Here is a 24,316-nt window from a genome sequence, read left to right as displayed (position 1 = left end):
TTAATGCTTAGTGGCCCAGAGGAAATTATAGATGGGGAGCAGTACGTCAATATCCACAAATCCAGCCATTTTTATAAATTAAGATTTATATACTACCAGTCAAAAGTTTGGACACACTTGACTTAATGTTTTTCATCATCTAAAAACTCAGAAAGTAGTTTTAGTCAAATATTAATTATTTAAAAAACTATACAATATATAAATTTACACTAGACTAGACTATAAAACTGAGCTGTGAGCCTGTCTCTTTAATTCTTCGCTCACAGTCCGCTGTGTGTAAACTAGAGCACTTTTCTCTGCAGAGAAATAAAGACTAGACAAAGACAAAAACTGGTTTGCTTCACAAAAATCCACGACAGAACCTAAAGGGAAAAGTTTGGTACTGCACTCAAACACAATCTTACTAAAAGCTCATTTTTTAAGATATAAACCTCAAATTTGGAACACAACTTTTATTTTGTAAGTAAATAGTTCAAATTTTTTTATAAAATATATATTTTATATAAAAATTACTCATAAATCATTTTCATAAATATTTTTTAACTTCAACAATAATCTGCCAAGGGTCTTCTTTAAAATGAGGCCAAACTTAAGTCTATACTCCCAAGCTTCAAATTTAAAGGGTTAATATGCTAATGATTTTTTGCATAAAAGAAAAATCAATAATTTTGACCCACACTGTGTATTTTTGGCTATATTGCTATAAATATACCTGTTCTACTTAAGACTGGTTTTGTGCTCCAGGGTCACAAATGTGAAACCAGTTAAATCTCAAGTTCAGACGCACAAGAGAAAGCACTGAAAGAAGCATTACCACTTTAAAAAGAGGAGGAGACTTTCTTAACCCTCTGGGCCTCTTCGGTCATTTTTGACGGAAAAATTGCATGTTTTGAAATTTAAAAAAAAAATCACTGACATGAATCGGATATGTTAAAAAGTCCTCAAAAATGACCGACATAGGAATTGAATAGGAAATTTAAAAAACTGCAATAATTCAGAGAATCTTTTGGTTGCAAATCAGCCACTGTGCTGAAAAAAAAAGTGAAAAAAAAATAAAAATAAATAAATAAATAAATAATATATATATATATATATATATATATATAAATATTGCATAGTATCATTAAAACTCCTCAAAATTCTAAATAATAATCACAAAATATTACTGAACAAAAATGCATTTCATTGATTTTCCTGAAGAAAAGGCTTCGGTCACTTTTGACCGCGAAGGAGCAAGTGTGACTCCTAAAACAAGAGGCCCAGAGGGTTAAATGGATAAAACCGAATTTATTCAATGTTCAGGACATCCTGAAAAGAACAGGATCTGTATGGATCAATCATACTCTATAAATCAGAAAGCTCAAAGAGTGAGATGTACTGAAACACTGAAACAGCTGTTGAGAATGCGAGGGCTGTACCTGAAGCCGATCTGATTGATGTGGTCCGTCTCCAGCAGCATCTTCCACAGCAGACACAGGAAGAGGGGAGGCGAGCCCTGCATGGAGAAGTGTGTGATAATGTCGTTCTCCACGGTCATAGACTTCCACTTCCTGTACTCCTCCTCCACGTTCTTCTTCAGGTTAAAACGGCTCTCCTGCGGAACGTTATTCTGCTTGAAGAAGGCCTGGGAAATTAACACAAGAGAGAAGGAAAGTTATTATGAATATGATTAAAGGCCCGCCAAGAACTATGAAGACATCTATAACAATAACTATATTATCACCCACATCAAAGATGATAACGTTTTGTTTAAAGTGTGCACTGTGGGTTTAAATACTCCAGCTGGATGTTTTTATGGTTTATCAGCTGGAGAAATAATGCTGAAAATGATTCCAACAATACTGTTCCTGTCATTATCGTTATAGTTGTACTGTGGACTGTCCTTGATGTGAGGAAAAATGCTGAATATTCCTATATTCTTTCTATCTCTGACAAGTTTTAGGGGTAACGCATTACAAGTAACACAATAATATTAATTTTTCCAAGTAACTAGTAAAGTAACGCATTACTATTTAACTGACAAGAAAATATCTGAGTTACTTTTTCAAATGAGTAACGCCAGTAATTTTTTCCCCTATTTATTGATTAAAAGCTCTCCTGTCCCCATGTGGAGAGAAATTGTGAGTAAGATGTTACTTTAGTTCTAGAATAAATGTGAACATGCATTAATTCATCTCACTCACTAAAAAACAGATCCAGTGTTCTTCAAAATGAATAAAAACACTGAAATTTAACGCAAACCTGCAATAATTAAATATGTTAAATAATACAAATATCCTTTATGTATTTAATCTCATTTTATTAACCGATGACTTTGCTGCTGACCTTCGATGATCCAATTCATCCATACTGATAAGCACAAATTACTCAAGATAATCTAACATTTGTTTTCCTTTTTTTATTGCTGAAGAGTTGACTTTTGTTCTTCTGCGGTCTACTGTACAGACGGAGATTTACTTTTCTCTAAGCCTGAGGCTTTTGGTGTGAAAAGGCTTTTATATTTGCTAAAAATAGAACTTTATATTAAAAACAAACAAGCAAGCGCTGCCCAGATTTAAAAAGTAACGCAAAAGTAACGCAACTCATTACTTTCCATAAAAAGAAACTAAGTAACGTTATTAGTTACTTTTTTAGGGAGTAACTTAATATTGTAATGCATCACTTTTAAAACTAACTTTCCTCAACACTGGTTCCAACCATGAAAGTGTTAAAGAACCAATGCTCAGATGACATCTCATAGGGAAAAACAAAGTGAAAACACATATCTTAGCCTTCGATAGCAAACAGACATCTCTTTGCAAACAAGTTGCAGAGATAAATGAGGCTATTCAGTGCTAACAAACTGCTGTTTGACACAGAGGATCCTTTGATGTGTTTATACATTTGTTTCTGGATGCTGCAGGGTTCTCACCAGAGTATATGATATATGCATGGGTTTCACCATCAGAAGTCTGACATTTTGACATTTTAGTGTACTTCTCCAAGTTGGAAGTTGAATATTTTGACTTTGCAAGTTTAATGGACTGCAGCAATGAAGCAATAGCAACATAATCACAACATAAACCAATCCCTCATGTTCCCTTTTCAGAAAACTTTCAAACAACAGAGGACTCCTCAGCTCTTAGAAGTAAGGTGATGTCCAGAGGCACTCCATTTCTTCCTCATGTTACAAACACAGCATCAAAACACTGAAGATAAAGGAGAATTCATCAACCCAAGACATCCTGAGAGGGAGTGACGTCAACCAGTGTTTGAAAACTTCACAGTCATCCTAGAGATGTACTAAAACTTAGCCACTGTACTAGCATTGAGAAGAAATTACAGTGAGTATAAAGAAAATGCACACAATTTTAAAGTTCAGTTTCCTAATCACAGCTTCTCTAATGCACAAAATATACTATATATGAATATACTAGTTAGGGCTGTTTTAATACATGCAACTAATTCACAATGATCCATCCATCCACCCAGCATGCAATTAATTGCCAACTAATGAGAGTTTACACGCATCAAAATTAATTGTGCTCCGTCAGTTTTGCCAATAAAAAATTCTGAAAGAGTTTTATATAATTATAGCAGTTCCAATTTGTTGGTTTACTTGGTAGTCCATAATAATTATTAAAACAGCATAAATGACAAGTGTGACATTAATTGCAATTACATAACAACAAGTGTAAGAATAATCCCGACAGCTCTGATACTAATACTGGGTTTTATGCATAGGCTAAATTCTGTCATTAGCAGGTTACATGGGCATTATTCAGCCACAGTCTGATTTTTTTAATGAATTACAGTGTCAAACTCTTGCTGTGTGCATGTGTTGACTGCCTCAATTCATTTTTGTGTGTCAAATGCAGTATACATTTAAAACAGCATGACTGTATGTTACTATAGATTCACTATGTGCAAAAACGCATACTGGAATAGTTCACCCAAAAATAAAAAATAAATAAAAATGTGCTCGCCCTTAGGCCATCCAAGATGTAGATGAGTTTGTTTTTTCATAAAATTTGGAAAAATGTGTCATTCCGTCACTGTTTCACCGATGGATTCTGTGGAGTGACTGGGTGCCGTCAGAATTAGAGTCCAAACAGCTGATAAAAACATCACAATATTCCACAAGTAAATCAGACCGCTCCAGTGGATTTATTACAAACACAGCTTTTCTGTTTCTCAAGATGTTAACTGGTGGACTGTAATGGTGCGGATTATTGTGATGTTTCTATCAGCTGTTTGGACTCATATTCTGACGGCACCCATTCAGTGCAGAGGATCCATTGGTGAGTAAGTGATGGAATCACACATTTCTCCAAATCTGATGAAGAAACAAACTCATTTACATATTGGATGGCACGAGGGTGAGTACATTTTCATCAGAATTTCATTCTTCATGATATTACACTGAGACTGTAAGATCTCAAGCCAGATAAAATCTCGTGTTTTCACCAATAGGAGTGTATATGTGAGTGCATACCTGCAGCGGAGCAGGAAAACAGCTGAGAGTGTGAGAGGCCCAGTTATGAGGTGTGAAGTTCATGATGGTCTGCAGGATGTCCTTACACCAGGTGCCCTGAATGGAGTCCGAGCCAGTGAAGAAATCTGCACCACAACAAAAAAACAACATTATCACAGGTTATATTAAGCATTTTGTCTGCTCAAAGAACGAATGCCAGTTCATTATGTAAATATGTATCGTGAAACTGAGTGACTGAACCAAATGCTATGTGACAGAAAACCAATCATCAGGTCAGTTATGTAATGCATCTTTAACAGTCAAAGCATCAGCAGAGTGTGTTAATGGTGTGAAATACCTGTGACGTGTGTGGCCCGAGCCAGCGTGAGGATCAGCGCTCGGTTCAGCTCCTCGGACTCGGCAGACAGCACAGTTTTAGGGTCATTGAGGAAACGTGTGAACTGCGGCTGAACTTCTGAACTCCCCAGAGCTGTGATCAACCTAAGAGCGGTGCTCTCAACACTACTCACACAAACACACAGAATGAGTACAGACAGCAGAACAACACACAAGCTGTGACTGGAACAATGCACTGCCATACTACAGCTACTGAAGTTGTAAGACGTAAGTTATGCACTTTTGAAAACACGTGTCAAATACATTAAGCAGCACATGCATTTGACAGAAAGTTTACATAAACAAATAGTGGACAGCATATACTGTGCATCACTTTATTGTGGCATTTTTGTGCCTTTGGGTGAGACACTGCAGATGAATAGAAAAAAAGAACTTTTAGTTATCGTCTTACTTACCCAGTTGATTGATTACATTGATAATTGCAAACATTTTTTTCTAAAATGTTGTTTAAATATGCAAATGAGGCATTATTTGCATATATTTTTGCCTATGTATGTTCATCTAAACACTGGATGAAGTCAGTTTCAAAATTCTTGTTTAAGAATATTAGAGTCAAAAGTTTTTACAGAAGGAATTTTGGGCATCTCATTTCATCACACCATAATTCAGAACAGACAGGAAACATTTATTTTTTTTTTTTTACAAATTTTGAGTAATAAAATCTTATATGTGACCCTGGACCACAAAACCAGTCATAAGGTAAAATTTGACAAAACTGAGATTTATACATCATATGAAAGCTCAATAAATAAGCTTTCTATTTATGTATGGTTTGTTAGGATCCGACAATATTTGGCTGAGATACATCTATTTGAAATCAGAAATCTGAGGATGCAAAAAAATCAAAAAGACTGAGAAAATCACCTTTAAAGTTGTCCAAATTAGGTTCTTAACAATGCATATTACAAATCAAAAATTACATTTTGATATGTTTACAGTAGGAATTTTACAAAAAATGTTCTTGGAACATGAACTTTACTTAATTTCTCAATGATTTTTGGCATAAAAGAAAAATCAAAAATTTTGACCCATGCAATGTATTTTTGGCTATTGCGACAAATATACCCCAGCAACTTAAGACTGGTTTTGTGGTCCAGGGTCACATATAATCAAGCGAATCATAAATGAACAAATCCCTCTGTAAAAACCTTCAGGATATAGACAGGAACAAAAATGTAAAGTTTGGTGTGTAGGTGCTACTGAAGTGGAGATTTAAGGCTCAGTGTAGGAGGAAAAATAAATAAATGTGAGAAAACGGCCTTTAAAAATATAGATTGTAATTGAAATCAATTGACACAATTAGATAAAGTGCTATAAAAGAAACACTTAACAGTGTTTTTGGATGTTTTCTTCCCACTAGTCTGAAAAAACACTTTATGAAAAACAAAAAAAGCCCAAAATCTCAAACTTGGCAGGTGCATGAAAAAACTGCGTTGAACTGTGTGGGCGGAGACTAACCAGAGGTGCAGCTGGTTCTGATTGGTCTGTGGAACAGCGGCGAGCGAGTGAAGGTGTGACAGGAGCTGAACGCGGTAATGAGGCTGAATGTGGTGCATGCGATAGCTGAACATCTCCAGCAGAGTGTGCAGAATCCCCCACGCATGAGACTTGAACACGTTTGGCAGAAGCTGACCTAGTGGAGGGTCGTAAAAACACAGTCATACACAAGAGCAGTTTCAAACGTAAATAAACATCTGCAAAGTTTGTGTCAGACTTACTGATAAAGCCCTTAATGCCGAGGGACTCGATCTCCATGTAGACCAGCAGTCGGCTGTACGTTTCCACCAAGGCTGGGGCCAGGGCGAGACTAGACTTGGCGTGGGCCAGTTTAATGACACGGGTTGCAATGCTGTGGATCAAGCTAATAGGGGAAAACAAAAGGTACATGTGAATGAGCACAACTACAATACATTGCACAGATGCCTGCTTATATCCATGGAATATAACATTGCTGAAGACAGCAAAGAGAGCAACACAAGTAATTAAAGTTAATAATGCCTTGTGTGATAAATACAAAAAACTAGATCAGAGGTTTAACCCTAATTAAACACAAATGAACCAGCAGATCAAGTTGTTCAGGGTTACTTCATAATTACTCTTGAAAATAGACAGGTGTGTTGAACAGAACACCTCAATCGCTCAATCGGAGACATTCTTGTCTTCCTCTGCACCTGAGGCACACAATGGCGGACTGTTTCAGCTCGGTGAGGGCGGGGCTAAGTTAAGGCACTCATGTCAATCAACTATCGTGGGAGGGGCCTCTGTCTGTGTGTTGTCACACCCACAAGAAGCTGGGAATGAACTGTTTTTAAAAAGGAGATATTACTTTTAAAGATTATAAAATACCACTGGGTGGATTTGTATCATTGTAGGGTGGCTGTGTTCAAACAACATGGAAAAGTGAGTTTTGCATCCGATGAGCCCTTTGAGCAACCATCCGTGACACCGAGATGTGTCCGGTTATTAATCACAGCTCGTCAGAACTAAACTAATTTATATGGAAAAGACAAGTTTGAGTATCTCGTCTCACCTCATCTTAGCGTGGACAGTGAGGGAGTCCAGCAGGTTCATGGGTAAAGGCGTGACTGAGCCGGACGCCATGCAGTTGGTCCCGGGCAGAGTGATGCGCATGCTGCCGTTACCGTAGATGGTCTCCACCAGGACACCCATGGGCAGCGTGAAGCACTCGGAGTTTGTGGAGTACGCGTTACACAGCAGAGCGATCTTATAGTCGGTCATGGGCAGACTCTTATTGCGCAGACTCTGTTGAAGAAACCTGAACACAGAGAGAAACCGGAAGTGGGTGCGTTGTTGAACTCACGGAGCAGTTAGTCCATGTGGAGCTTGTATTCAGATTCATTTGTCATTCAACTTACATCCAACAAAATCATGTATTTCCAACGTATCCAATACGCATCCAATACAAATGACAAAAAAAGTGGATGTGTGTGTCTTACTCATGGTGCAGCTTGAGCGAGTGTGGGATGGGGATCTGGAGTTTGGAGTTGTCGTTCTGAGCTTTGCGGTTCAGGTGGATCCAGATGCAGGTCATCGCGAAGGCATGTGTGGACTGAGGCTTATTGATGTCCGGGACTGGAATACACTACACACAACACATGATGCATTACAAAAATGAATGACGGCTTCCACATAAATATTGGGCAGCACAATTAAGTGTTCAACACTTTGTTTCTTGAGCAGCAAATCAGCATTTGTGAGCCTGGACCACAAAACCAGTCATAAGGGTAATTTTTTTCCAAAGTTTGAATAAATAACTTTCCATTGATGTATGGTTTGTTAGGACAGGACAATATTTGGCCGAATTACAACTACTTGAAAGTCTAAAATCTGAGATATTGAGAAAAACCTAAATAACAAATTTAAAGTTGTCCAAATGAAGTTTTTAGCAATATTACTAATCAAAATTAAGTTTTGATATATTTACGGTAGGACATTTACAAAACATCTTAATGGAACATGATCTTAACCTGTTTAATCCTAATGTTTTTCCAGACATAAAAATATCCAAATTATGTGCCATTAGTAGCTCTTAGAAATAATCAGTAATTATTTTTTGGAGAAAGTGTGTGAGAAATTGTGTTTTATAGTTGGTCATAATTGTGAGAGGTGGGATAATGTATGTCCTGAATTAACATATGCACTCATAAAAATGGTTATAAAACAGCCCAGCTATTTGATCAGACAGTTTGATCACATTCTAGGGTTACTATTACGCACAAAAAACCCTTATACAACATTATTAGGAATACTAAGATAGAAGACAAAAAATATAGCCATCAACGTATTTTTTTTTTTTACAAAATTGTTACTTTCTCTTAACATATGCACTCATAAAAATGGTTATAAAACAGCCCAGCTATTTGATCAGACAGTTTGATCACATTCTAGGGTTATACAACATTATTAGGAATACTAAGATAGAAGACAAAAAATATAGCCATCAACGTATTTTTTTTTTTTACAAAATTGTTACTTTCTCTTAACATATGCACTCATAAAAATGGTTATAAAACAGCCCAGCTATTTGATCAGACAGTTTGATCACATTCTAGGGTTATACAACATTATTAGGAATACTAAGATAGAAGACAAAAAATATAGCCATCAACGTATTTTTTTTTTACAAAATTGTTACTTTCTCTTAACATATGCCATGTATCGTCAAACTGTTCTATTAGTGCATTGCAACATCAATATTGTAACTTATCTGTAACATTTGATTTAGTGCAATATTTTGTCATAGCAACATTTTAGTGCAATCTTCACTAAAAACTGCATTGGATTTATATAGTATACCTAAGTCCACTGTTATCCCACCGCTCACAATTGTGACTCTGAACATGTTTACTCATTCTACGACCACACTCAACAAAACTGAATATACTGTATGTGAATTTATGACCCTTAGAGATAATGTTAACAAAAATCTTTATGTTAACATATTTTACTAGCCTTATGTTTTGGAGCTTATATGCAACCATCATCGTCTCATGGTGCAAACAGGAAATAAACTGCTCTGGTCATGTGACGATTTGCACTAATCATGTGAAAACTGCACATATTTAATTGAGACCCTTTATTTTTTCCATATTTGCAGGACGTGCACCGAAACATCATCCTAATGATTTTTGGCATAAAAGAATAATTGATCATTTTAACCCACACAATGTATTTTTGGCTATTGCTACAAATATACCCGCTACTTTAGACTGGTTTTGTGGTCCAGGGTCACATATACAGAATGATTTCTGCAGGATCATGTGACATTGAAGACTGGAGTAATGATGCTGAAAATTCAACTTTGATCACAGGAATGACTTACATTTTAACAAATATTCACACAGAAAACATTTTAAATTCTAATATTTTACAATATTACTATTTTTACTGTATTTTTTGATCAAACAAATTCAGCCCTGGTGAGCGGAAGAGATTAATTTCAAAAACTAAAAACAGGAACGTCAGGATTTAAAGCGAGCTGAAGTCCACAGGATCATCAATACAATCAGACTACAGTTTGATGGAGAACTGCTTTCCCGTGGGCGAGCATCTAATTGCCTTGTGCTCGTTACACGCTTCAACTAAACTCCAGGGCTGATGGGCAGTCGCAGCACATCTGTCTTACACAGATGCTGTGGGCTAATGGCTGGATCACAGACGGAGCCAGCAGCTTGTCTTTCATCAGCTGTCCTGCTGGGCTTCACAAACGGACAAGCACAAAGCTAACAACTATGACGGTGTAAATAGCCCACACCGCGTGCGAACATCACTAATCACAGCAACTGTCTAAATGACCAATTCAGAGAGCCAATACTGGCCACTAATGACAGACGGCTGATATCGGGTCTGGCTGTGGCAGTCAGCCTATGGTACCTTTAAAACATTCAGAGGGCAATTCAATAAGAATCAACTAAATCTGCGGAAAGCGCTGCTTATTTGCTAGCGCTGATTGACAAAAGGATTATACAGATCAGGCAACGGGACAAACACCAAATCTGTGCTCAATAGTAGATGCATCTAAATTATATAATTAACTGAAACTATCGGCTGAACATTAATCTGACAATGACAATATCAGTTTCTCATCTCAATCTTCATTTTGATGAACCAAGGTCTTTTAGTTTATGCTGTTTTCAGTTAATGCATGATTAAAACTGTTTTTTTTTTCAGTGCACCTGCCATTACATTGATAAAATAAGCTTTGTGGTTTCTTACGTTTAATATGGAACTCTTTTAAGCCTTAAATGCAGACCTCATTGCATTCATCATTTACTACTTTTTTAAGTTGGCATCAGCTTTCTTAGTATTGCTTAATCGGTTCATTATGAACAATAAAACAAGAAAAATAAATAAATAAATAAAAGAATGTCAATTTTCTGATTCATTTTTTGTAAAAAGTGCATAGGGTCACTAGAGACCAAGGTGTGTAATAGTGCAAAAATATGTAAATATCTGATGACTAAATTCATGCAATTCACTTTTAGTCCTCGAGGTGGCACTGTTTGATAGACAATAATGACGTGATGTTTCACTTGTAATTATCACAGGCATAAAACAAGGATATCATCAGCAAAATTTAATTGAATTGGTATGAATGGCTTTACAGCAGAGCAATTCAATAAAATATAAATGTCACTGTTATTTGATGGTGGATGTGGTGAATAAGCTACTAGCGGTCAAAATAATGATTTTGAAATCATTGAAAGCGATGTAAGAAAAATAATCTTGTTTTCTGTTTGAAATAAGATTTTTTTGTTTCCCCTATTGGCAGATTATTTAGCTTAATCTAAGCAAAAATTCACTTAATTTTGACTTGGTTTTTTTTTCTGAAAACAAGAAAATAATTTTGACTTGTCTAGAAAATCCTTCTTGATTTTAGAATTTTTAGATATTTTGGCTGGAAACAAGGTAAAAAATCTAAGTAAGAAAAGCATTTTGGCAGTTTTTAAACACAATTTGTGGTTGAGAAAGTCGAGTAAACAGGGATTCTTTAATCAGGTTTCAAAAGGATTGAAAAAAAATCTCGTTCTTCAGCTGCCTCGTTTTACCAAAACAATATCTAAACAGCCTTAAAACAAGATTTGCTTGTGAAGCTAAAGATGTTGCATGAGATATTGAGGTTTTCAGAAAATATATTATAAAGGCTTTAAGTCTCACACTGCAAAAAATGGCATTTCTTGCTTAGACTTTTTGCCTTGTTTCCAGCCAAAATATCTACAAATCCTTAAATCAAAAAGGATTTTCTAGACGAGTACAAACTATTGTCTTGTTTTCAGAAAAACAAGTCAAAATAATCTGCCAATGGGGTAAAATAATCTTGTTTTCTGTTTGAAATAAGATTTTTTCGTTTACCCCATTGGCAGATTATTTAGCTTGTTCTAAGCAAAAACTCACTTAATTTTGACTAGTTATTTCTCAAAACAAGAAAATTTTTACTCATCTAGAAAATCCTTCTTGATTTAAGAATGTTTAGATATTTTGGCTAGAAAAAGACAAAAAATCTAAGTAAGAAAAGCTTTTTTTGCAGTGTAGATAAGGCACTGGGGTACACTGCAAGTCAAAGCGCCTGTTAAATGATTACTAATGGCTGGCTGAATAAAAGAGTTGACCAGGGTCAGCTAGCTCTAAATGAAACCTTGATCAGATGACCTCAGCCAACAGCATGTTCAGAGTGTCACATTATGAATTCATGAAGCTTTCCCAGGCTGTCGTGTCCTGCTTAAATGAAAGCAACAGCAGAGTCGCTCACCTCTTTCTCAGGGTATAGCAGGTCAAACAGCTTCATGACGGGCAGGAAGTCAGCCAGAGCGTTCTTCTGAATGCTTCCTGAGATAAACTGCAGGAGCACCCACATCAGATGATCCCTGCCTTTGATCAAACCACGACCGGCCAGCTGTTTCGGAGAAGAGAGTCAATGAAACACGGGCTAGAAGGTTGTCCGAGGTGATCAGAAAAAGGAGCAGATGTGTAATTCTCGTGAGAGAGTGTGTGTGCTTCTGTGTGGCCCTGTCCCAAACGCTGCACTCCACACGAATGATGAAAGCAGCTTTTGGGACATGGACCCGTGTGAGCGCTGCACCTTCTGATGGAGGGACAGCACCATGTGAGGGAAGCTGGCGAACTGGAACAGAACGAAGAAGATGAGCTGGCTGGAGAGGTGCTGCCACAGGAGCTGACTGGTGCCGCCGTCGTCAAACTGCTCCTCCGTCTCGGACCGCTCCATAGCGTACACCACCAGATCCACCAGCTGGTCCTCCAGAACCGGACACCTCTGCTTATGCTGCAATAGGGCACAACAGTGGACAGAGGCGCACTCTTACACAGACACGACCTGAGAAAACACTCATACACCACACATCAGATATTTCCCATATCTTACTCTTCAGTTTATCACATACAAGCTGGATATTTCAGTGCAAGTACTGTTGTACACTAGCAGGAATAATACTATCATTTTTTGGTGTTTAGGAATCAGAATCTATCTTCCTCCTCATTATTTAGACGGGCAGACCAAGCGGATGATCACTAAGTAGACATCACTGACACATGAAAGCAGCCAGGAGTGTGCTAATGCATTTGGGTTTCTAAAATTCTGAGCAAGCTTATTCTCACAAACTAGTTTTGGCTTCATGATAACGAAAGAGTTTGTAGTAGAGTTAAAAATGCAAGTGAAACCTTAGTTTTCTACAAAAATGGCTAAATTTGAAGCTAAAATTACCTGGTTTTTAAAATCGTTAAATCGTTTTCTTACTTCAATTTTTTTGTCTTGTTTCCAGCCAAAATATCTATAAATTCTTAAATCAAAAAGGATTTTCTAGACGAGTAAAAATTGTCTTGTTTTCTCTGAAAACAAGACAATTACATGAGTTTTTGCTTAGAACAAGCAAAATAATCTGCCAATGGGGTAAGCAAAAAAAAATCCTATTTCAAACAGAAAGCAAGATTTATTTTCTTACCCTATTGGCAGATTATTTAGCTTGTTTCAAGCAAAAATGCACTTAATTTTGACTTGTTTTTTTTTTCTTCAGAAAACAACACAATTTTTATTTGTCTAGAAAATCCTTCTTGATTTAAGAATTTAGATATTTTGGCTGGAAACAAGACAACAAAATATAATTTAAAAAAAAAGCATTTTTGCAGCGAAGCTCTGATTTTTGAACTCTTTAAATTGGATTCTGTCAAAATGAACTGTCAATGAACAATTTATCCTACTCTGACACCAAAATAATAAACCAGCATGCAACAGAGTGCATGTCAACTTAAATAATGGCACAGGGGCTCTATAAAGGTGAACGATATAATGTTGCTAAGTTGATGAAAGCAACATCAAACAAATCTCTTAAATATACTGCTAAATATATTACACAGACATAATTCACAGATGGAACAAATTCTGGTGCTAAATTATGTTATGGGGTGAACAATAAAACAGCATAAACAAAAATCAAAACTAAGACTATAGTGCAGTTCAAAAGTCCAAAAAAAAGTCACTTTTTTATATTAGTCATGAAATATGAGCCAGCTATTTTATTTCATTAGTTTCATTTTAATAATGTGCTTTTGGACTGAGGAGGAAGTTTGTAGTTCTGAAACCTACTGTACGTTCTCATGATCAAACTTAAGATTAAACAAACGTTGATTTCTCGTTTATCTAGGCTGCAAGCAGAGTGTCTGAGTCACTATGTCTATTGCATCTTTTGCAACTCCTATTCTGTCATTCTGACCAGATTTTCCCTTTAGTAATTGATTACAGCTACATAAGCAGCTATAATGTAACCCCTGGGGCTTTTACAGACAGTGTGCACATGATAAACACGAGCTGTTGTATTCACTGAACACACAGAGCATATTCACGACGGTCACAGGAGATGGCCAAACACAAATGGGAAACGCTTCAGAGCAAACACACACATACACACCCATGAAAGCATGACATGAGGATGCTCACAGAAGCCCTGATCGCAAGGAAAGCTGCAGCATATCATCAGATTGAGGTCAGGGTAATGTTGGGCTGATTCTCGGGAGAGTGACGCCCCCTGGTGCTCAAGGGTCAGGAGTGCAACAGGTGCAGGACGCTCTGATACGCTGCAGCTTCCCCTGTAAGATGGCATGCAGAGACTGATCTATCAGCGATGCTGGAGTGCTGGGTGTGTCTACACATCGCTGTGGCCATTCAGACAAACAGTTTGTTCATTATGTTAAAGACCCCATGAAATGGAACACAGTTTCCTTTACTGTGTCAGTGGATTTCCTATTGATGCAGGAAGCTAAAACCTGCAGACGAGGATTTAAGTATTTCTGGTTACACCGTACTGAAGATAATGGGTTTTTGGTTAAATACCTCAAATAAGGTCTGGGTTAAATCAACAGTTCACTCAAATATTAACATTTGACATTGACATTAATGCCTTAATGATGGACTTGTTTTTTTTTTTTTTTTAAACATAATTAGTGGCTTCTCAGGATGTTAACTGGTGGACTGGAGTGCTGCACTGCAAAAAATGCTTTTCTTACTTACATTTTTTGTTTTGTTTCCAGCCAAAATATCTAAATATTCTTAAATCAAGAAGGATTTTCTAGACAAGTAAAAATGATTGTCTTGTTTTAAGAAAAAAACTAGTCAAAATTAAGTGCATTTTATCTTGAAACAAGCTAAATAATCTGCCAATGGGGTAAGAAAAATAATCTTATTTTCTGTTTGAAATGAGATTTTTATTATTATTTTGCTTATTCTAAGCAAAAACTCACTTCATTTTGACTTGTTTTTTCTTAAAACTAGACAATAATTTTTACTTGCCAAGAAAATCCTTCTTGATTTGAGAATTTTTAGATATTTTGGCTGGAAACAAGACAAAAAATCTAAGTAAGAAAAGCATTTTTTGCAGTGTGTGGATTACTGTGATGTTTTTATCAGCTGTTTGGACTCTCATTCTGACGGCACCCATTCACTGCAGAGGATCCATTGGTGAGACAGTGATGGAATGACACATTTCAACAAATCTGATGAAGAAACAAACTCATCTGCATCTTGGATGGCATAAAGTGAGCACATATTCATTTCTGGGTGAACTATTCCTACTGAACACAACCTCAAGATTTTTTCCCTTACTTTCTTACTTAAAAAGGTCTAAATTGGACAACAGTCTGAGACATAAAATGTCACAATGAACAGGTAAAATCAGTAGTCACTTTTACAGCCTCATTGTGATTATAATCACAATCTTTTCAAACTTTTCCAACTCAAACTTTCAGTGAAAACATTCTTAAAGACGAAAAGCGAAAGAGTCGTATGTTTCTTAATGGTGTTGATGTCCTGTGATCATTTATAGCTTACATTTAGCTTTTTACTTTTGAGTACTTTATTCATTACGGTTGTGTTCATTTGTGATTATCATTATGAGCAAAACCTGTAAGAATCATAAACTTGTGTTGGTCACAGTGTATTTTTTGCAACGACTCAAAAATCAATGGAAACTTCTATTGGATTTTTGTTGATGCAACCATATAGAGGCTGACCTACAAAAATACGTCATCACTGCAGTGCTCTATTGATTCGCTCATTCGCTCTATTTTTGAGATTTTTCTAACAGCAAACAGACACACTGTAGATTAAACGTTCTCACCATATTCACCTGCACAGCTGCCAGAATCAAACGAGAAAGCACTTAATTTCCTACACGACCTGACAGGAGGCATTTATACACTGCAAAAAATTTTTTTTGTCATTTTCTAGATTAAAGATTCTTGCTTAAAACAAGCAAAAATATCTGCCAATGGGGTAAGAAAAATAATCTTAAACCAAAATACTAATAACAAGATAATTTTTCTTGCCCCATTGGCAGATATTTTTGCTTCTTTTAAGCAAAAACGAACAAAATGTGGGTAATGTTTTCAGCAAACAAGACATAATATCTTAAGTAGGGTTGGGTATCCTTTGAATTTTATCATTTCCGATTCTGCTTATCGATTCCGATTCTTATCGATTCCTAATTCTGATTCCATTAATCCAAAAAATCATTTAAAAAGTCTTGAGTCAAACATTTAGATGTCAAACATGTTTATTCTGTCTTTTGCCTATGGTTTTAACCAAAAAATACCACAGAAAAAAAAACAACTAGACTAATATAAATTTCAAACATTAAATTGTTAAAGACAAGTAATAAAATAGGAACAAACTAATCAATTAGCAATAGTATAAATAGATAAAACAGAACAAATGCAGGTACAGAAATTGAAATCAAAAGTTTAAAAACACTGCATAGTCTTCTGTTCATCATTAAAATATTGATTAATCCTCATTAAATTTATAAACGATATTCAGTCGGTTAATGATTTTCTTTTGTTCTTTGATTAACATTAATGACAGGCGACACGTTTATTAGACGCCGTCTCTTTAACACCGAACACAAATTTAAATATACTCTTACACGTGCGTTTTCTTTCTCACTTGTTTACGAATTTGCAGATATTTATAGAAAACAAGACAAAAATACTAAAAAAGAAAAAAAAATGTGCAGTGTATTTGAGGAGAGACATTTTTTTGTTCTAAAGTGCATTTTATCAGACAAGCATTTGCATAAACCCCTTTGATCTCATCAATATTTTGGTTGGTATTCTTGGAAGATACATTTTTAAATTTTACACTGCAAAAAAAAAAAAAATGCTTTTCTTATTTAGATTTTGTTGTCTTGTTTCCAGCCAAAATATCTGAAATTCTTAAATCAAGAAGGATTTTCTAGACAAGTAAAAATTATTTTCTTGTTTTCAGAAAAAACAAGTCAAAATGAAGTGATTTTGTCCTTGAAACAAGCAAAATAATCTGCCAATGGGGTAAGAAAAATAATCTAGTTTTCTGTTTGCAAAAAAGTTTTTTGATTCAAGCAAAAACGCTTATTTTTGACTTGTATTTTCTGAAAACAAGACTATTTTTACTCGTCTAGACAATCCTTCTTAATTTAAGAAGTTTTAGATATTTTGGCTGGAAAATTTTGGTTGGTTTTCTAGGAAGATACATTTTAAAATTTTAAACGTGCATGTCTGCTAAAAACTTACCATAAATGAGCTCAAAATGAAGATATTAGCTCTAGACTAAAAGACACAAGGCTTTTGTTTGATTTCATGGGGTCTTTGAGAAGACATACACAACAAACTGACTCACAGTTTAACAGCACCAGCTCCTGTACAATTAAAATGTGCAATATTTTCATTTTTCCAATCTATTCTGCTGTTAGCAGCACAAATTCATCTGTTTACTGAACATAGATTTATAATTGTGAGGTGGGCTCGTGCTGAAGGAGCGGTGTTTCTCGCATGTGGGAGTGAACCATCTGCACTGAGCAGCACACAACACCCAGAGAGAGCCATAAACACCAGCAGAACACACACTGAACGACAACACCACTACATACACACACACACACACACACACACACACACACACACACACACACACACACACACACACACACACGCACACACACACACAGCATGCGCCGATCAGGGCTTGAAATTAACAGATTGTCTTCATTCTCAGGTACGCTTTATCATCCCTGAAAGAGGGACAGTGATGTGTGTATGTGGCCTTAACTTAACAACTACACCACGACTAAGTGGACTGTGATTCTAGCATGAGTTAATATTAGTGCAGTCAAATAGAGGTTAAAGAGTTCGTTCTGTCATCAGTTACTCACTCTCATGTCATTCCTTTCTTCTGTGGAACACAAAACATGTCTTAAAATACTCATTTTTGTCCAAACTTTGAAAAGCATTGGCCGCCAAAACTGTTTGGTTCTTATTGTTTTTCAAAATATCCTCTTTTGTGTTCCACAGAATTAAAAACATAGGCTTGAACGACTTGAGGTCAGTAAATGACGACTGAGGGATCATGAAAAAAAAAAGAGTGAAAATCCATTTAATTTGGGTTTGTTTATTATTTCATTAAATCACACTTATTCAAATATTAGTTTGTCGTTTCTTATCTGCTGATTGGAGATTATGGGTCAGTCTCAGGAAAAGGCACCAACATTTTTTTTAATTTGCAAAAAAATGCTTTTCTTATTTAGATTTTTTCTTGTTTCCATCCAAAAATATCTAAAAATTCTTAAATCAAGAAGGATTTTCTAGACGAGTAAAAATTATTGTCTTGTTTTCTGAAAAAACAAGTCAAAATAAAGAGATTTTTTGCTTGAAACAAGCTAAATAATCTGCCAATGGGGTAAGTAAAATAATCTTGTTTTCTGTTTGAAATAAGTTTTTGCCTACTCCATTGTTTCAAGCAAACACTTGTTTTTTCTGAAAACAAGATAATTTTTACTCGTCTACAAAATCCTTCTTAATTAAATTTTTTTTTAGATATTTCGGCTGGAAATGACAAAATTAAGAAAGCAAGAAAAGCATTTTTTGCAGTGTTTATCTGAATATCAGTTGGTTTGTGTCCTCACTCACTACCATTACATTACAAGGGTCAATACACAAGATAAAACAGGAAAACAGTGAATTCTACCCATGTTTCATATTATTTTTTGAAAAAATTTGATTTTATCTGTTTGATATCATTTTTAAAGTGGTAACATCATAAGATTTTTTGACCACAATGATTGAAACTCATTTTTTATTGTTTCTCTGTCTTTATTATTATTAGGCTTAATAGTTAAACAAAAAATAATGAGAATAATGACACTTAGAAAAAATAAATAATAAATAATAAAATGTTTACTAATTAAGCTGTCACTGAAATGTTTACACTCATGTTCAACGCCAAGACATTCTGAATGCGTTATCAATTATTTATGGGCGAATAATCATAAGGTGTGTTGTTGTAATTTATTACAAGGTACTTCCAGAAACTCACATAAGCATTAATAATTAACATCATATTAATACAACAAGAATTTGCAGAACTTTTCTTACTTAGATTTTTTGTATTGTTTCCAGCCAAAATATATACAAATTCTTAAATCAAGAAGGATTTTCCAGATGAGTAAAAATTATTGTCTTGTTTTCAGAAAAAAAAAACCAAGTCAAAATTAAGTGCGTTTTTGCTTGAAACAAGCAATATAATCTGCCAATGGGGTAATAAAAATAATAGTGTTCTGCTTGAAATAAGATTATTTTGTTAACCCCACTGGCAGATTATGTTGCTTGTTCTAAGCAAAAACTCTTTTAATTTTGACTTGTTTTTTTTTTTCTGAAAACAAGACAATTTTCACTTGTCTAGAAAATCCTTTTTTATTGATATTTTGGCTGGAAACAAGACAGAAAACCTAAGTAAGAAAAGCACATAAATTGGTTTAGTTTAAAAGTCAACCACAATCTGATGTCTATGGTGAAAAAAATGTGTTTTCTTTAAAGTTCAGCAATAATATTTCTAAATAATAATAACAAAAATGTCACTTTTCCTGTGAATGACCCACATACAACTTTAAACACTGCAAAAAATGCTTTTCTTACTTAGATTTTTTTGTCTTGTTTCCAGCCAAAATATCTAGATTTTCTAGACAAGTAAAAATTATTGTCTTGTTTTTAGTAAAACAAGTCAAAATTTTGTGAGTTTTTGCTTAAAACAAGCAAAATAATCCATTGGCAGATTATTTTGCTTGTTTTAAACAAAAACTCACTTAATTTTGACTAGTTTTTACCAAAAACAAGACAATAATTTTTACTTCCTGATTCAAGAATTTTTAGATATTTTGGCTGGAAACAAGACAAAAAATCTAAGTAAGAAAAGCATTTTTTGCAGTGAAAGTTTTTTTTAATCTAAAATGTCATTGAAAAGAAACCGAAAGCGTTTAGCTAAGAAGTCTGAGTAGACACTCTAAAAGAAATTAATTTTGTATTTATATAAAAGCTTTAATTTTGTGAAAGGGAGAAAGCAGTCTTAAGCAATTTGCCTGAAAGTGCAGAAGATTGGTGTGGAAAAGCGGATGAAATTGTCGGCCAATCGTTCAAATGCTCTAATAATTGCTCGCGGCAGTCAGTAATTTCAAGCCCTATGTTTGTTTTCTTGTTTCACTGGAGCGGCTCTTCATCGGTTTCAATCGTAATTAGATGGAATCGTTCGGTTTGGCTATGAGGAAGCTTCCAGAGTCTGGTTAGTCACAATACAACAGTAAGATTGTGAACATACCTGAGCAATGTTCAAGGTCTAGAGCATTGGAGGAGGAGGAGGAGGAGGAGGAGGAGGAGGATGGGCGGGGCAAGACAGGACAGAACAAAAATAAAGGAAGAAAAAAAAGAAAACACAAAAACAGTGACTAGGAGGCCAGCTCCAAGTAACCCTGTCAGTCAAGCCAAACCACACCCCCAGAGACAGGTACGAGAGGGACAGGTGGGGCGATACTCCCTACCAGACAGCAGGCAAAGCAGAAAACAAGAGGTGCGAGATCTGGCACACCGAGCAGAGGCGGCGGCTCATTGAGGAACAGAGCTAGTTTGGCAGGGAGTATGGTGGAGGCTGGCCACGCAGAAACAAAGCAGTGCGGTCCACTGTCATTCACTTCCTGTGGGAGTGTGGGACTACTCAAACTACAAGCACCTGATCTCTCCACCTCCGCCAGCCTCTCATCACAGAGAAGGGGATGGACATGCGAGGCAGAGGAGGGAGAGAGAGCACTGAGAGACAGAGGAAAGCAGAGAGAGAGAGAGAGACATAGCGGGTACCTGTTTGTTGAGGCCCAGCATGTTGCACACCATGTCTCTGGAGTACGGCTGCTCCAGCACATACCTCAACAGACCCGTCTGCGGATCAAACAGGTCCTACAGGAGAGACATGCACGCTCATGATTGGATATTATTGTTTTTAAACACACACACCGCCTTGGTTACACTGTCAGCAATGACGTTAGAGGAGGAGAAACTCTTTACATTCATGAAAAACTAAAGCTGATGCATTATATATATCTAAACAAAAATGGATAATGCAATACACTACCAGTCAAAAGTTTTTGGACAGTACACTGCAAAAAATGCTTTTCTTACATAGATTTTTTGTCTTGTTTTCAGCCAAAATATCTAAAAAATCTTGAATTAGGAAGGATTTTCTAAACAAGTAAAAAATATTATTTTAAATTATTATTTTGCTTGTTTTAAGCAAAAACTCACCTAATTTTGACTTGTTTTTACTAAAAACAAGACACAAATTTTTACTTGTCTAGAAAATCCTTCCTAATTCAAGAATTTCTAGATATTTTGGCTGGAAACAAGACAAAAAAAATCTACGTGAGAAAAGCATTTTTTGCAGTGTACCATTTTTTATGTTTTTTTATTTATTTGAACTAAAGTACAGAAAAAAATAGTCATTTTTATTATATAAAATAACTGTTTTCTATTTAAATATATTTAGATTTTTTGCATTATTACTCCACACTGCAAAAAATGCTTTTACTTATTTAGATTTTTTTTGTCCCGTTTCCAGCCAAAATATCAAAAAATTCTTAAATCAAGAAGGATTTTCTAGAAGTCTTGTTTTCAGAAAAAACAAGTCAAAATTAAGTGCGTTTTTGCTTGAAACAAGCAAAATAATCTGCCAATATAAAAAAATGTTTTCTGTTTGAAATTAGTTTTTTTGCCTACCCCATGCTTTTTTTTTTTTTTTTTGCCAAAAACTCACTTAATTTTGACTTGTTTTTTTCTGAAAATAATTTTTACTTGTCTTTTACTTGTCTAGAAAATCTAGAAAATGTTTTGGCTGGAAACAGGACAAAAAATCTAAATAAGAAAAGCATTTTTTGCAGTGCAGCCACATGATCCTTCAGAAATAATTCTAATGTTCTGATTTGCTGCTCAAAATCTTTTTTTTATTATTATTATTATGTTGAAAATGGCTGAGCAGAATTTTTTCAGGTTTCTTTGATGAATAGAAAGTTGAGAAAAACAGCATTTCTCTGAAATAGAAATCTTTTGTAGCATTATAAATGTTTTTATCATCACTTTTAATCAATTTAAAGCATCCTTGTTAAATAGAAGTATTAATTTCTATAACTTCTTTCACAAAAATCTTTTGAATGGTATAGAGTATAATGTTAAAATGTTATTTCAGATAAATGCTGATCTTTGGATCTTTCTATTCATCAAAGAATCTTGAAAAAATGTTTAACTGCTTTATAATATTGATAATAATAATAATAATAAATGTTTGTTGAGCAGCAAATCAGTATATTAGAATGATTTCTGAAGGATCATGTGACCCTGAAGACTGGAGTAATGATGCTGAAAATTTAGCTTTGACCACAGGAATAAATTACATTTTAAAATATGTTCAAATAGAAAGCAGTTGTTTTAAACAGTAAAAATATTTCACAATATTACTGCAGTTTCACGGTGAAGCACACAGTTTATTTAACTGTAAACTGAGCCATTCTTAGACACACTAAAACAACACGTCATGAGCTGTGGATATATTTCTTTGCCAACAAACATCCAAAATAAAAGCTGCTTTTTTTTTTTTTTTTTTTTGAAGATTAAGACATAAATTAGTATAATTGTATTATTCTTGTATTATAAATGTTTAACTATAACATTTTTATTAAATTGCACTACATTTTGTTTAATGTTTTATTTAATAATAATCACAATGAAAATCACACCACAATTTTTAAAAAAAATGGTACAAAAAAGTATTTAGTTTTTGTATTTTTCATATTGCAATAAAAACTAAACATTGCAAAAAAAAATTCCCAATACCAGCAGCCCTACACTCTTAAAAATAAATACTGGCCTTAATGGTTCCATGAAGAACCTTTGAAATGAACTTAATTTTTACTGAACAAATGATTCTTTAAAATGGATAAAGGGCTAAAAACCTCCTTGTGGAACCTTTATTTATAAGAAGTATAATGAAAAATCCTTTATTAATTCTGTGCACTCACTGCAAAAAATGCTTTTCTTACTTAGATTTTTTGTCTTGTTTCCCGCCAAAATATCTAAAAAATCTTGAATCAGGAGGGATTTTCTAGACAAGTAAAAATTATTATCTTGTTTTTAGTAAAAACAAGTCAAAATTAAGTGTGTTTTTGCTTAAAACAAGCAAAATAATCTGCCAATGGGGTAAGAAAAAAAAATCTTATTTCAAGCAGACAACTAGATTATTTTTCTTACCCCATTGGCAGATTATTTTGTTTGTTTTAAGCAAAAACTCACCTAATTTTGACTTGTTTTTACTAAAAACAAGACAAATTTTTACTTGTCTAGAAAATCCTTCCTGTTTCAAGAATTTTTAGATATTTTGGCTGGAAACAAGACCAAAAATCTAAGTAAGAAAAGCATTTTTTGCAGTGCTGATCATCAATCAATCACAGTAAATCCACAATCTTTTTAGCTGGGATTACTGGATTTAACGTAGGTATCTGGATGTAACTGTCTATGATTTTACACGTTTCATGATTTTAGATTGACGTAAAACATGGAAAATAATGCTCCATACAATCTAACCATCATGGCAGCTGATTTTATTTCAAATAAACAGGAGATGATCACTACTGTTTACTTTTGATTTTGTGCGAAACATGACCTTATGTAAGACTCATTAAGACATCAGTCTGTCATCTACAGCTACTGATTTGTGTGTTATTCTGTGAGGTCAAGAGCGGTACCTTATCATAAGGAAGCATTCCCCTCAGGGGGAAACGCAGAGTGGTTGGGTCCAGTTTCCACGAGTTACAAATGGCCCCAGAATTATTAACCACTGGCAGAAGACTGCAGCGACCTGAAACACATTCAAACCTGTGACACATTGCTGCAGGGGCTTATGGGACACTTCTTCCACAACACTGTGAGTCTTACCGCAGATGGAGTTAATGCGGGCGGTGGGTCTGAAACTATCAACAAAGTCAGAGATCAGGCTTCCCAACAGCTGAAAACAAGAATGAAGAAGAACTGATAACGAATCCACGCCTGCATTACAACAATCAGCCTACAGCAGGAGTCTGA

At 35.0% G+C, this 24,316-nt stretch overlaps 1 protein-coding gene across 2 annotated transcripts in view; it reads right to left on the bottom strand.

The window, feature by feature from the left end:
- The window catches only part of LOC141348608 (mediator of RNA polymerase II transcription subunit 23), a 54,232-nt gene that overhangs the window by 26,025 nt on the left and 3,891 nt on the right, over positions 1-24,316 (bottom strand). The window contains exons 8-20 of one of the 2 annotated variants that reach the window (XM_073852881.1): positions 24,170-24,239; positions 23,980-24,092; positions 21,050-21,145; positions 20,517-20,534; positions 12,471-12,671; positions 12,141-12,284; positions 7,828-7,973; positions 7,401-7,646; positions 6,589-6,731; positions 6,329-6,503; positions 4,812-4,975; positions 4,475-4,599; positions 1,419-1,624 (exon numbers count right to left, since the gene is read on the bottom strand). In XM_073852881.1, coding sequence (XP_073708982.1) covers positions 1,419-1,624; positions 4,475-4,599; positions 4,812-4,975; positions 6,329-6,503; positions 6,589-6,731; positions 7,401-7,646; positions 7,828-7,973; positions 12,141-12,284; positions 12,471-12,671; positions 20,517-20,534; positions 21,050-21,145; positions 23,980-24,092; positions 24,170-24,239 — 1,847 coding nt within the window. The remainder of the gene's footprint in view (positions 1-1,418; positions 1,625-4,474; positions 4,600-4,811; positions 4,976-6,328; positions 6,504-6,588; positions 6,732-7,400; positions 7,647-7,827; positions 7,974-12,140; positions 12,285-12,470; positions 12,672-20,516; positions 20,535-21,049; positions 21,146-23,979; positions 24,093-24,169; positions 24,240-24,316) is intronic. The other variant, XM_073852882.1, reaches the window with a different exon arrangement.

The sequence above is a fragment of the Garra rufa genome, chromosome 13, assembly GCF_049309525.1.
Source record: "Garra rufa chromosome 13, GarRuf1.0, whole genome shotgun sequence".
Lineage (NCBI taxonomy): Eukaryota > Metazoa > Chordata > Actinopteri > Cypriniformes > Cyprinidae > Garra > Garra rufa.
The sequence above is the reverse complement of the archived record's forward strand: the minus strand, read 5'-3'. Positions and strand labels throughout refer to the sequence as shown.